General features: G+C 36.7%; 1 protein-coding gene across 2 annotated transcripts in view; it reads left to right on the top strand.

Annotated features, from left to right (window-relative positions):
* Window positions 1-311: 311 nt before the first annotated feature.
* ZCCHC7 (zinc finger CCHC-type containing 7) overlaps window positions 312-14,263 on the top strand; it is a 257,650-nt gene continuing 243,698 nt past the window's right edge. Inside the window, exons 1-2 of one of the 2 annotated variants that reach the window (XM_070375637.1) lie at window positions 312-430; window positions 6,197-6,828. In XM_070375637.1, coding sequence (XP_070231738.1) covers window positions 6,219-6,828 — 610 coding nt within the window. In that variant the 5' untranslated portion in view covers window positions 312-430; window positions 6,197-6,218. Of the gene's footprint in view, window positions 435-6,196; window positions 6,829-14,263 lie in introns of both variants that reach the window. The other variant, XM_005911148.2, reaches the window with a different exon arrangement.

The raw sequence follows: 14,263 nt of genomic DNA, 5'->3' as shown, positions 1-14,263 counted from the left end.
ATCATGGGAGATGTAGTGTTTATCTCCAGCAAGGAAAGTGCTAACTCTCCCCCATTTGGCTCGGTAAGTAGCATATCACCTGTGCAGGTCATTCAAACATGCTATTCCCTAACACAGATTCAGCCTAGATACTTGTGAAAGAAGCCGTTTCTTTCACGTGCTCAGGCAAGTCCTGAGCAAACAAAGGCAAACAAATAAAAGACTATATGCGGGGAAGGCAAAGGGTTAATAGTTGTTACGCACGTCTACTGGTGGCGAGGAGTGGGCGGGGACAGAAGACGACTTCCAGGAGCTCTGTTTTCACCGGAAGTGCCTTCCCTCCTCGTGGGTCCGCGCGGACGCCGTTTCCTTACCTCATTTGTCTTCGCCCCTCCCCGTCCCTCTACGCGTTTTGGTTCCTGGTTGGTGCTTCCTGGTCGCAGCCGCGGCAGTGAGTATGTGTGACGGACCCCAAGGTGTCCATGGCCGGGGTGCCCCCTGCCCGCCCTCCGCCTCCCCACTAGGCTGTGGAACTAGCGCGTGTCTCTTCGCCGGCCTCCGTGTCCCTGTTCTTCCCTCACTCGTGGCGGGGCTCGTCTCGTGGCCTCTCAGTCGATCTCTGCCCCACGCGACTCCGCGGACCCGCTGTGGTGTCCGCTTCTCTGCCGCTCCGAGGCCTGAGGCTGTGGTTCAGAAATGGCTGAGCGCCCGTGGCCTTGGTGGGGAGTGGCGTTTCTGCCTACTTTACCTCCACAACCCCGAGATTCCTCTTTTAGGAAAGCGGGTCTGTCAGTTAAACGTGAAGAGAGGTCGGCGTTTGAGAACCGAACAGTCTTGGACCAAATCCAACCTCAGCTGTCAGAAGCAACAGCTGCAGCTGTTGGGACAGAAAAATTTCGAGGATTGGGCCCCTTCCCGCATGTGAAACAAGGAGACCTGCGCTGTGCTCGCTGATGCCTTCCTTTTATCCTTCACATCCTGGGAGCCGGCAGTTAACTTAAACTTTAGGAGCTGCAGGTGTTGTGGGAAAACTGGCTGAGTGAGAGGCAGTAGGCCTGAGTTCCGGGGGCGGCTCCACCACCAACTCGGCGCTGGCGAGTCGAAAATTCTTAGAAATCTTTTTAGCGTGTATTTACCTTAATTTCAGATTACAGGATTGAATTAGGAGATCTTTTAGGCTCAATGAATAAATAAGCTTCTCAGAGCCTGTTTCTCTATGTATAAAATGAGAGCGTTCAATTTAATGACTTTCAGGTCTCTTCCAAAACTCTTTGGGTTTTAAATATTTAGGCTGTGTATATTTCAGACAGTATTGTGCTTTGAGGACAGCTCACTATGGCTGCTTTCAAGAGAATCTGAGAGTGGGGAATTAACCAAGGAAGACATGAAAGTGAGGCTTGTAAAATAGCTTCAAAGATTAAGATAACTGTGTAGCAAAAGGAAAAAGGCTGAGGGTGAAGGAAGTGTTGTGATAAAATTAGTTATCCTGTAAAGACTTTATCTCAGGAACAGCTGGACTTGTCTGAATAAATTAAGCATTATTTTCTCCTACCAACATCTTGTATTCTGACTTTTTTTGTGACCATTGTTTCCCACATTTGGATTCTCTATCTCAGTTTGATTTACTTCCTAGTGAAAATCTTATTTGAAGAGTGGACAGAAAATATAACACTAGAGTCAGTAGTGTTTCAAATCTGTCACTGTCAGGATAGCTCACTAAGAGTAAGTCAGAAATTTTAAGTTAAAATTAAACTGTTAATCATGTTCTAATGAAAGCTAGGCTTAAAATCAAGATGTGAATTTCATTTAAATTTCCTTGAGATGGATAACTGTCTCATCAGAAAGAAACACAGGCTAAAAGTTCTTTGAAAAGAAATAAGACTGAAGTGACCAGTTCAGTTCAGTTGCTCAGTCACGTCCGACTCTTTTGAGACCCCATGAATCGCACACGCCAGGCCTCCCTGTCCATCACCAACTCCCGGAGTTCACTCAGACTCACATCCATCAAGTCAGTGGTGCCATCCAGCCATCTCATCCTCTGTCGTCCCCTTCTCCTCCTGCCCCCAATCCCTCCCAGCATCAGAGTCTTTTCCAATGAGTCAACTCTTTGCATGAGGTGGCCAAAGTACTGGAGTTTCAGCTTTAGCATCATTCCTTCCAAAGAAGTGACCAGTTAGTAGACTGTAAGAGTAGAAATGTTGGTTTTAAAGATTGTATAGTAAAATCTGAAAGCTTAAATAAGCTTTAAGTTGTCTAGTTTAAAAAATTTCAGTGAATGAATACTGCTCCTACTTTTGAAAGGCGAGAGGCTTTGCAGTTTCTCTCTTATGTAAGAGCCATCTTTTTTGGTTGTGGCATTGCTATTTATTGTCTGAATACAAACTTGGGATGTTCTTGGATAGTAAACTGATAATGTATGCTTTTCTTTCCAGTTAAAATGCCTCTTTCATAGTTTTTAAACTCTACTGGGAAATAAAGTGGATATTTGTGAGATAAATTTAGGTGTTAAAACCAATGCATATATAGCTTTGAAGGAATTTTTTTTTTTTAATCTTTATTTGAAGTTGTTAATTTTTTAATGTTAGTGAACATTTGGTTGAGAATCAGGGAAATGTGTTTCTTAACCAGGTAAATAACTTTGGATAGGCCTCTTTATTTCTTTGGACCTAAGTTTCCTTATACATAAATTGAGAAGATTGTATGAGATTCTCTGAAAAGTCTCTTCCAGATTTAAAATTTTGTGACTCTCATAGGGCCTTTGTTATCTAGTTAAATATGCTTGAGAATTGTGTACAATAATAAAAAAGCTGAGAAGTCCTTCTAAATTAAAAGTTAGAGACATGTATATTTTTTCATATTTGTCCTCTGAGTATACATAAAAAAAGAAAATTAATGCATTTGAGTGTAATTAAGGTAGTAACATAAACCAACACAGCCTCAGGCAAACCTTTACTCTGGCAAATATAAGCTACATAAATAGAAGAGCAGGTTATGCTGAGCACAGTTTTCAGTACAGAAGGTACAAAATCCTCTTAAATGCCATAGGGGCTAAATTGTTAAATTCATTTTCTACATTTCAGGGAAAGAGATAAACCCTTAGACCCAAGGAAGTCTGTTTTTATTTTATTTTTGTAGTTTATTTTTGGCATACATTCACAGGTGTGCCTATGGCTCTATTTATTCTTAATCCCTTTCCTTTGGGATGGCTCCAGAGTAGTACAAATTTATAACTCTGTAATTTAGCTCTTTAATTTTTTCTGTGCTGCACTGGAATTATGTTTTATCTTAAGTCCACACTGGATCCTCAGGATGGATCCAGTGAGGATTTTGAAGGAAGCATAATTCCTTTGACTTCTTTTAGAATTAATTTACCTATTAAATAAAAAGGAAAGGATTCATCTTTTATTTGAATTCCTCTGAGGCTAACATTTCAATATAAACTGATAAATGCTATGAGTATTATCATTCAGACAGCCACATTCAACTTGTATGACAACAACAGCATAGCAACCTGAAGGACAGTGCAAGAAGGGAACAGATATATTGTACCTTTTAGAAGGAAAAAAAAAAGGCATAGAGAGATGGGTACCCCCAACTTTACTGAGATGAATTGACAAATAACATTGTGTATGTTTAAAGTGTACAACATAGTGATTTGATGTATGTATATATTGTGAAATGATTACTGCATTAAGGTTAATTAACAAACACATCCATCACCTCACATATTTGCCTTTTTTGTGTGTGATTAGAATGTGTAAGATTTACACTCTGATTAGCCTTCAAATATGTCATATAGTATTGTTGACTCAGAACTTTTGATCATCCTCCCCCCACCCCAGCTTTATTGAGATATAATTGGCACACAACATTGTAAAGGTTTAAAGTGTACAGCAAAAGTTTGTTTGTTTCTGTAAAACAAGAAACTCCAGCATGGGTGTAGTACATTTTTGCCTCTTGTTCATTTGATTCTTGGAATCAGCAGGTTGTATCACCAGAAGTACCCTAACATTTTGGGCAGAGAGCTAAGAAAACAACTAGTCTTTATAAATACTTTGTAGCTAAAAGCAGAGTAGAAAGGATAAATTATCATTATTAATTGTTCTCTAGACTGTCCATGATTTTTTAACAAAAAGGGTTTTTTTTTCCAGCACTTTCTTTTTGATCAGTGTTCCATTAGTACCTAATCAAAACATCTGTGTAGATTTTTGGTTGATAATATGAGAATCTTTGGAATAGTCGGAGACAACTACAAAATTCATCTCATCATAATGTTCATATTTTAGACACATATTAAGGGCTTCCCAGGTGGCTCAGTGGCAAACAATCTGCCTGTCAGTGCAGCAGACGCAGGTTTGATCCCTGGGTTGGGAAGATCCCCTGCAGGAGGGCATGGCAACCCACTCCAATATACTTGCCTGGAAAATCCTGTGGACAGAGGAACCTGGCAGGCTACAGTCCATGGGGCTGCAAAGAGGCAGACACGACTGATCGACTGAGCACTAGCACAAGGCACATATTAGATTTATTAGCGCTTTTAAACAAATTCCTGATGATATTATTCATATATTCATTCATTAGTCAACAGCCATTGATAGAAACCTTGATAAATGCCAGTTACTCCGTGTGGCCTTGGGGATCCGTTGTTGAATAAAGTGCATATAGTGGAGAAGGCAATGGCACCCCACTCCAGTACTCTTGCCTGGAAAATCCCATGGACAGAGGAGCCTGGTAGGCTGCAGTCCATGGGGTCACTAAGAGTCGGACACGACTGAGCAACTTCACTTTCACTTTTTACTTTCATGCATTGGAGAAGGAAATGGCAGCCCACTCCAGTGTTCTTGCCTGGAGAATCCCAGGGACGGGGGAGCCATGGGCTGCCGTCTATGGGGTTGCACAGAGTCGGACACGACTAAAACGACTTAGCAATATAGTTCCTGCCCTCCTGGGGTGTGTGCTCTGTGCTTATGGGAAATTTACATTGTATTAGTAATTAGAAATGTGAATGTTTTGAAATGATGTGGAAACCTTTAAAGGCGAGACAATTTAGCCTGGTGGGTCAAGGAAAGCTTCTATGAAGAAGTATTAATAATATTTAAACTGAAATGAGAGATGAGCAGGTTTTAACATACTTACAGTAGGAAAGTAAAGTGAAATCGTTCAGTTGTGTCCGACTCTTTGCAACCCCATGGACTGTAGCCTACCAGGCTCCTCTGTCCATGGGATTTTCCAGGCAAGACTACTGGAGTGGGTTGCTATTTCCTTCTCCAGGGGGTCTTCCTGACCCAGGGATTGAACCCAGGTCTCCCGCATTGTAGGCAGATGCTTTACCATATGCGCCACCAGGGAAGTCTACCATCTGAGCCACCATCTGAGCCACAGTAGGAAAGTAAAGTGCTCCTAAAGCTGAGTTTTACCTCAATTTTAGGTCTTTGATTAGTTTGTATTTCATACATATCTTTATAGGTAGCACAGAAACAAACTAAGGTTTATCATATTTTTAAAATTTTTAGCTGCACCGTGTGGCTTGTGGGGTCTTAGTTCCCCCACCAGGGATTGAACCTGAGCCTACGGTAGTGAAAGAGCCAAATCCTAACCACTGGATTGCCAGGGAACTCCCTATTAGGTATTTTTATGTATTCTTTTGGCCAAAGATCAGGAAGCCATAGGATTAATTTTTTAATTGAGAATAAAAATATATACCAAGGCAGTAAATAAGATAATTATGTCTTTTGTAGATTTCAGTTATAATTGAAGTAATATTCCTGTGAGAATGTACACCCGAAAAGATGGATACAGAACCAGGGAAAAGTTGATAAATGGATGGAATAGTAGTGAGAATGATCTAAAATATTTTTGTGATTTTTAGTATTTTGGAAAAAAATGATGGATGCCTGAAACAGTGGATCTCAGCCTGTTTTTTCTTTCTAACATACTTGTGAAATATGACATTTCCATTAATATTATATAATTGTAACTCTGTTGTTAGTAGTAATTTTCATTTGGGAGGGATGGGCATCATTAGAGTGGGTCATAACAGAATTTAGAAAGCTTTGAAAAATGGTACTACCCTAAGAGAAGGATCTTTTTTAATATGTCATTGAGAAAACTGATGACCTTCACAAAAGTTAGATCTAAGAGGTGGTATCGTTATGGACTAAACAGGCATGATCCGAGCTGTTAAAATATATTCTTTGTGTGACTTTCTTTTTTACAGCATCAAGGTTTACTGACTTTCCATGATGTTTGGTGGTTATGAGACCATAGAAGCATATGAAGATGAGCTTTATCGTGAAGAGTCATCTAGTGAACTGAGTGTTGATAGTGAGGTGGAATTTCAGCTCTACAGCCAAGTTCATTATGCCCAAGATCTTGATAATGTCATCAGGGAGGAAGAACATGAAGACAGGAACTCTGGGAATTCTGAATCATTCAGTAGTAAACCAAATCAAAAGAATTTAATTGTCCTTTCAGATAGTGAGGTCATACAACTGTCAGATGGGTCAGAGGTCATCACACTCTCTGATGAAGATAGTATTTATAGATGTGAAAGAAAGAATTTTAGAGTCCATGCAAAAGAAAAGACCCAAGGTTCTCCTGCTTCTCTTCATTCTAATGATTTAGCAGATAAGAAGTGCAAGAGGGATATTGAGAAGTCTAAACCTGGAGAGAGATCGGGTACAATCCAGGAGGTCATGATTATAGAAGTCAGTTCAAGTGAAGAGGAAGAGAGCACCATTTCAGAAAGTGATAATGTGGAAAGCTGGATGCTGCTGGGATGTGAAGTTGATGATAAAGATGACGATATCCTTCTCAATCTTGTGGGATGTGAAAAGTCTGTTAATGAAGGTTAGTATCATATTGGCCATTTGAAAAGTAGTATCATCTTTAATGAGGAAGACTGCTTTTCCTAGACAAAAGACCATTAGGGTCTGTTCCATTTAATTCCTCACCTTTTTGTCTTGTTTTTGGCTTGTTTCTCATGAGACTTTCCTACCAATCTAATGGTGGTCTGTCTGAATATCAGAAAGAGTATGTCAGGATATCAAAGACACTCTGCTTCTGCTGTAAGCAAATTCATAACTGTTTCTTCCTGTTTGGCTAGAGCCAGTTCTGGACGTGCAATCTTAGTTCCCCTCTCTCTCTGCTTGGTACCACAGGTGAGTACTCCATCCACCTCTGACATTGGCTCTATGCTCTCATTGGCCAACTCTGTTGGTTCTGCCTTTTGCTAAATGATTTGCTTTCTCAGGAGATAGACATATAGCAAGCATGTGGAATGCCTGGTACATAGAAGATATGGAATTAGTATTAAGATTTTTAGGAACTCTGCAATCAGTAATGTAGAAACTATGAAGAGCTGTAAGTCTACAGTAGACTGTAGAAGAAAATGTAGATTCTGAGAGCCACATCATGGAGAAATGAAATTTTGGCGTTAGTTTTGTTTCCTCTGTCACATGTAGTAAGCTAGTATTGATGCTTATCCTGTTAAAAAGTCCCTTTCATTTTTCTCCCTTTATGTGTAATGCGTAGTCTCTTGCAATATTTTCTTAAATGATCTTTTACATCCTCCCTGTACACTGTTAAATCAGTAGTCTTCAAATGCCCTTTGCTCAGTATTAAAGTCTTAAGTGTATTGCTGCTTCAGAACTTTTAATGGCACCCACTTGTTCTCAGAGGAAAATGATGATATTGAATATAAATGATGCTTTGAAGCCCCAGAGGTTAACAGACTTTTTTTTTTTTTTAAAGGAGCCAGATGGGAAATATTTTAGGTTTCCAATCCATAGGAAACCTACTTCCTAACTACTTAATTTTGACCTTGTTTAAGAGAGCAGCCATGATACCTGAAGAAATGAGATGGCTATTTCAACATAATCTTAAAAAACAGGTGTCTAGCTCAGGCTTTAGGAGGCCAGCTCTGAGAATTTGATAGCAAAAGGAAGAAGAGATAGACTAGTAGGTAGAACATAGAGCAGAATCAGGTAAAGTTTTATCAAAAAAAGAGAGGTTTGATAATGGTTTTTAGGTAGAAGGGGAAATTTCTTGAAGAAGGAGAGATTAAACCTATTTGGTGGATTGGAATAGGGAAGGTAAGTCAGAGAAGGGATCGGATATGTATGTCTGAATTAGTCGTAGAAAGATATTTAATTGCTAAATTATCAAATATTCATAGAAATGGAGAAGAAAGAATAAATTCAGAAGGATTGAGATAAATGAGGGAATATATGAAGATGTATTTGATTTTCTTGGGAAAGTGGAAGTGGGTCAGGGTACTTAGAGGCTTAGAGTGTGGGAAGGATGTTTAGGTGCTATGGGGAGTACTATCAGGCAGTGGACCCCAATATTTTGAAGATGACAACTTCTTTAAACATCAGAACAAATTTGTGGACCCCTTCCCCCACACATGACTATAGTTATATTTTTAATACTTGTTAATTGAGAAAATGCTTATTAGCAAAAAGCTATTCAGTACACTCATACATGACTTTGTATTTTATTAACCACAACATTGTGTACACATTTGAAAAATAGTATGTAAGGCCCGTTTCCCACATATATGGCCTTATATAATGCATACTTCTGCTACGTGTTGTGATAACTAATTCTACAGCTCCTCAGGTGTCTAAAGCCCATAGATTGGAGGTCACTGCACTAACAATTCAACAGTAAGAGAATAAAAGGATTGCTTAGAAGTAGTGTTCAATCAAAATTAAAACAATATGAGCTTGTAATGAACTCATTTTGAAGGATTTCATAACTTTTCCCAGTAATATCTAGGGAATGATCCAGGGTTAGGCAAAACTTTGCAGAACATCAGAACAAGCATTTAGCCTATCCTTTCTCTAAACTGCTTTCCCCTAAGGTGACACCTAGTTTCATCAAATACTAACGTGTTCATGATGATCTGCCACTTTTCTTGAATTCAAGTTCTCTGTGTCCACCATGCTGAATATTTCCATTTGGATATCTTATTGTTATTTCACATTTACATACTGAAAAGCTTGATAAATTGAAAAGAAAGTTGATCTTTCCACAGAAAGAGGAGCAGGTTAACTGGGTGGTGGTTCATACTGGAGCTAGAGTTTCTCAGGGCAAAATGACAGGGATTGATATGGGTGGTGAGGATGGGGTTAGGAGTAGCTGAACCATAGGGAGATGAGGATTCTAGAGGAAAGGGAATGATGAAATTGTCAGGTTTGGCTTTTAGAAAAGAAGTTGGTAATTAGGTATGTAGAGACATCTCTGGAAAACAATTTTAGTATTTTATGTTATAAGTAGACAATAAGAAGCATGTCTGTCTTTAACTGTATTTTGGAGAGGGACTATTTGTATTGCATTTGTTTATTTTTATTGAGGTGAAATTAACATAAAATTAACCATTTTAAAGGTTCAATTTGGAGGCATTTAGCACATTCACAGTGTTGTAGAACCATTACCTGTATCTAGTTCCAAAACATTTTCATCACATCCAAGGGAAACCCCCAGATATTGTCACCATATCCAAAGGAAACCCTGCACCCATTGAACAGTCACACCTTATAGCCTCCTGCCTCAGACCCTGACAAGCACAAATCTGCTTTCTGTCTATGGATTTACCTGTTCTGGATATTTCATGTAAATAGAATCATCCAGTATGTGACCTTTTGTGTCTGGCATCTTTCACTTAGCATAATGTTTTGGAGGCTTATGCATATTGTAGTATGTATCAATACTTCATTCCTCTTTTAAGGCCAAATAATATTCTATTGTATGTATATACCTACATTTTGTTTATCCATTTATCTGTTGATGGACATTTGTGTTTCTACCTGTTGGCTGTTGTGGATAGTGCCACTGTGAACATTCACGTACAAGTATTTATTTGAATACTTGTTTTGGGTATTTTTTGGGTATAAACTAGGAATAGGATTACTGATGTTTCTATGTTTCAGTTTTTGAGGAACTGCCAGACTTTAACACAGTGGCTGCGCCATTGTGTGTCCTCACCAGTAATATATGAGGGTTCCAATTAACTGCAGTGGTTTTTACCATGACTTGTCATGTTGCACATTTCTGTTTGATTTACTGGCAGACTCTTTGTTATTTCTTAGCTTTTATCTCCTAGTCTTTGTTTCTTATAGTTATTACTTACATTGGTTTATGTTTTTTTAGAATTTTTTTTCAAATAAGATTTTCCTTATTGTTTCATCCATTTACAGTTTTTAAAGAAATTGATTCATCTTAGAGGTATCCATTCTTTTAAAGTTTAATGTATGTGTAGTATATAAATTTATGTCACTTTTTTCTGCAACTTTGGTAAAAATATTTGATTCAAGACCTAAGTAATTTCAAGTAATTCTTGATTTCGGACATTCAGTGTATGTTCCTACCATCCATATTGAAATAATTTACCCCTACTCTTTGTTCCTGGGATTTGTTTTTTTTTTTTGTTCTAATCAAATGGAAACAAATTTTGCAAGTCTGTAAATTAATTTGTTTCACTCTTATAGATTCTTCAAAAAAATTTATATATCCCCTATTTTATTTCCTTGATCTACAAATGCTATAATCCATTTTTTCCAGTTAATAGGCAATATATTCGGTACTGATGCCTTTTTGAGTGTGCTTTCCTTTCTGATCATTATTAGCCCATTCAAAAATAGAGAAAATATTTTTTTATATCATTGAAAGTTTTTGGAAATTCTGGTGTGCTTTTGAAATGATGATGATTGTTAACAACAATAATGTTGTGTACTATTCCCCCTCTTCCCCAAACTCCCCAAACTATGGCATATTTGAAATATCAGTATGATAGAAGAGATTAACGACTCCTTGAGGATAAGTCTTTGCCTCAGAAGCCTTCTTGTAATATTTAGAATAATTTTTTGCCATATATATGACTTTGTTTTCCATTAATTGCTCAAATATTGATGGAGTGGTATTGGTGTTTCAATGAAGAGACAAAATATGATAAGCTTAAGTTATTCACAGAAGTCTCTTCTTAAGCATGGGAGTTAAGTCTTTCCAAATCCTGGGGATAGATGTGGTTGAAAACTTGAAAAACTTTTTAAAAAGCAAGATTGGTGTATTTGTGGTAGTACATGAAGGTCTGATGATCCATATTTTTCATTAACTATTGCTAAATTTATAGTAACCAGTGCAGCACTGCTCTTGTTCTGTGGAAACTTGAGGCTCTTTCCCATTACTTCAGTTTCAGTGAGGTCTGTAAATGTTTGTTTTGCTTTAGTACGCAATTAGAATACATAATAAGGCAAGTAATATACAACCAAGAGACATTTTCTTCCCTTTTTATTCTTCCTCTAAATGTTTAATACTTTACTGATTTGAAGTTGTTGATTAGCTTCCTTGGGTTCCAGGAGGCCTTGAGAATGTAGCACTTAGGTAGTGTGCTCAGGCTAGCCTTCCTCTGTATATGCAGCTTTATGATGAAGGTCTCTGCTTATAATAAATCCATGCCAAAACATAGGCCTTCAGTACGTGTTACATATGGCTGTCAGCTGTTTCTACTGAGGGATATAGGAGTTTATTTCTAAGGTCTAGAAGTAAACTTCATTTCCTTTACTTTTTTAACTCTTTTCTAAGTTTTCTTTATGTAACTGTTACCTGCTCTGTCATTTGTCTTCCTTTTAAAATTCTAACCCTTTACTTTCATTTATTATTCCCAATAGGAGTAGCCTGTGATTTACACATTCACTAGAAAGACAGGTTTCTTGGTTTAAGAAAAGATGCACCAAAGGAAATAAGCATGTGTTTTAATTTGTGAGGGGAATCTCTCTTTAGGGAAGGATTATTGTATAAGACAGCTGAATGATGGTAAGTGCTATAGGAGTTATACATGAATAATCACCAACTTATTTTCCTTCATAGGAAAGGGACTTTGCTAGCTCTGGGAGTGGTTGTTAAATTATTGTTGATTTTTTTTTTCTATAGAAATTTTAAGGTATACAGAAATAGAATGTTGTAATAGCTTCAGTGTTCCATAAACCAGCTTCAACAATTATCAACTTATGACCAATTTTTTCTCATGTATAATTGCATGCCCCTATGTTACTTTGAAGCAAATCACAGTCATTATATCATATCATTCATTTATGTACGTATCCATCCATACATACATTTTAATTTGTATTTCTGAAACAAAATTATTCTTTTTAAGAAACAATCATTATCACACATAAACAAATTACCAATAATTCTTTTATCATTAAATAACCATTCAGTCTTCAAATTTCCCTGATGGACTCTTAATTTTTTTCCCTATAGTTTATTTTAATCAGATCTATTTATTATAATTGGGTGATAACTTGTGTCCTTTAATCTATAGGTTCATCCTTTGTCTCCTTCTATGTGTTTTTTTTCCCTTCCTTATAATTTAGTTGTTGTACTGACCTGGTTGTTTATCTTCTAGAATTTCCTGAGTCTGAATTTTGTGGTAGTGTTTAACATGCTCCACTGTCCCCCGTATTTCCTGTGAATTAGTAGTTATCTAGAAGTTTAAATTCAGGTGTTTCCCTGTGATTGTGCTATCAACTAGACATATAGATAGGTTTGTTTGTTTCATTTTGCTTTTCATATGTTATTTTTCAGTCTTACCTTTAAATAATTCAATTTGTTGCATAATTATGTAAAATAATTATAAGGTTCTAAATTGAAATCAACAAGACTAGGTAAAAAATATTCAGAGAAGTCTGCTTTCTGTCCATTCTTCATCCTGTTCCCACTCTTCCTCTTAGGGGTAACTGTTAAGAGGAAATTGATGATTTGTCCTTACATTAAAAAAAAATAAGCAAATATTTAAATATCTTCATATCCTCCTTCCCCCTTATATAAATAAATGGTAGCATATGATCTACACTTTGAGCTACCTTGCTTTTATTCTCTTAACAGTATATCCTGGCGATCAGTCAGTCCATAATAATATCTAAAGATATTTTTCATTTCTAGGCTAGGACTGTGGACTGTTTTTATATCTTCTACACTGATCTGAGCTGGACACATTAGGCATATAATGAATACTTTTTGGAAGTGAATGAGTAGTAACTTTAAATAATTGATGAATAATATACTTGTTACAGTTTTTAAATGTATTTTAAATGTATAATAGTCTAAGTCCACTTTCAGAAGCATGCTTTACATTTTACTGTTTCTTTCGCTTTTAATAATTTTGAAAAATTTAGATTTAGTGAAAATTTTAAATAGGTTTGGATTTTAAAAAGAAAATATCCTTTAAAGAATGAAGAGTATAGTGTTTTTAAAAGTTGAATAAACCTATTTAGTTCCTAGTGTATGTTATTGTTATGGTATAGAATTTTACATTAATGTAGAACTCCTTCAGTATGTACAATTTGGCACGTCACTCTTTTAGTTCATCAGCATATGGCACATAATGTGTACCCAGCAAATCATGGGTGAATTTAGTTGTATAGAGTAATGTATACATAGTGTTCTTTATATAGTACTACGTGAGGTTGAAGTGAAATTACGGCTTTAGTAAAAGTCATGACTTTTGAAATTGAAGTAAAATTATGGCTTTTAATGACTTAGTGCAGCAAGTCTTTTAACTTTTTGTGTTAAGTTCCTTTTACCCTTAAAAAATACACACACAAAAGTTGTGGATATAATTTCAGAAGTTGAAGAACTTATCTAGAGGCAGTTGCTGAATTCCTGGCATTTATTAGGCACTCAACTAAGACTTGATAGTATTTAAAATATGAGTCTAGGGGTTTACCTACTTGAATTTCAGTTTTTCAAATATGTCACATTTTATTTGATCTGGGTTTTTATATATGCCTGGATCAGTTTCTACCTTGCCTGGCTGATACCTACTCATCCCTCAAGTCTTAGTTTAAGGTTTACTTCTGAAATGAGGTAATGGACATAGGCTCTCAGTTGGTGGGGGTTACTAGGTCTATTACCGCTCCACAGTTGACTAACTGTGACTTTGGGTAATGGAATTCCTTTATTGGTAAAATAATACATTTTATTTCATTAAGGTTGTAAGCTAAAATGCAACAATGGATAGACTAACTTAATGTAGTAGGAAAATATTTTGACAAAACTCATGTAACAACAAGATAAGTTCACTATTACCATAGCAAGCATGGGCATTTAGCTTCCACTTGGTTTTTTTAAATTAAAAGTTCTCAGATTTTTTTGTGAACCCAAATTGCTTTTGAACAACATGTCTCTAGTATGGCACTTTATTTTAATAAATTTTTTTGATTTGGTGACATTTTATTATCTGTTAGTTAAAACCTAAATCTGAAGTCTTAAAATTAAT

Source organism: Bos mutus, chromosome 8, assembly GCF_027580195.1.
Source record: "Bos mutus isolate GX-2022 chromosome 8, NWIPB_WYAK_1.1, whole genome shotgun sequence".
Taxonomy (NCBI): domain Eukaryota; kingdom Metazoa; phylum Chordata; class Mammalia; order Artiodactyla; family Bovidae; genus Bos; species Bos mutus.
The sequence above is the reverse complement of the archived record's forward strand: the minus strand, read 5'-3'. Positions and strand labels throughout refer to the sequence as shown.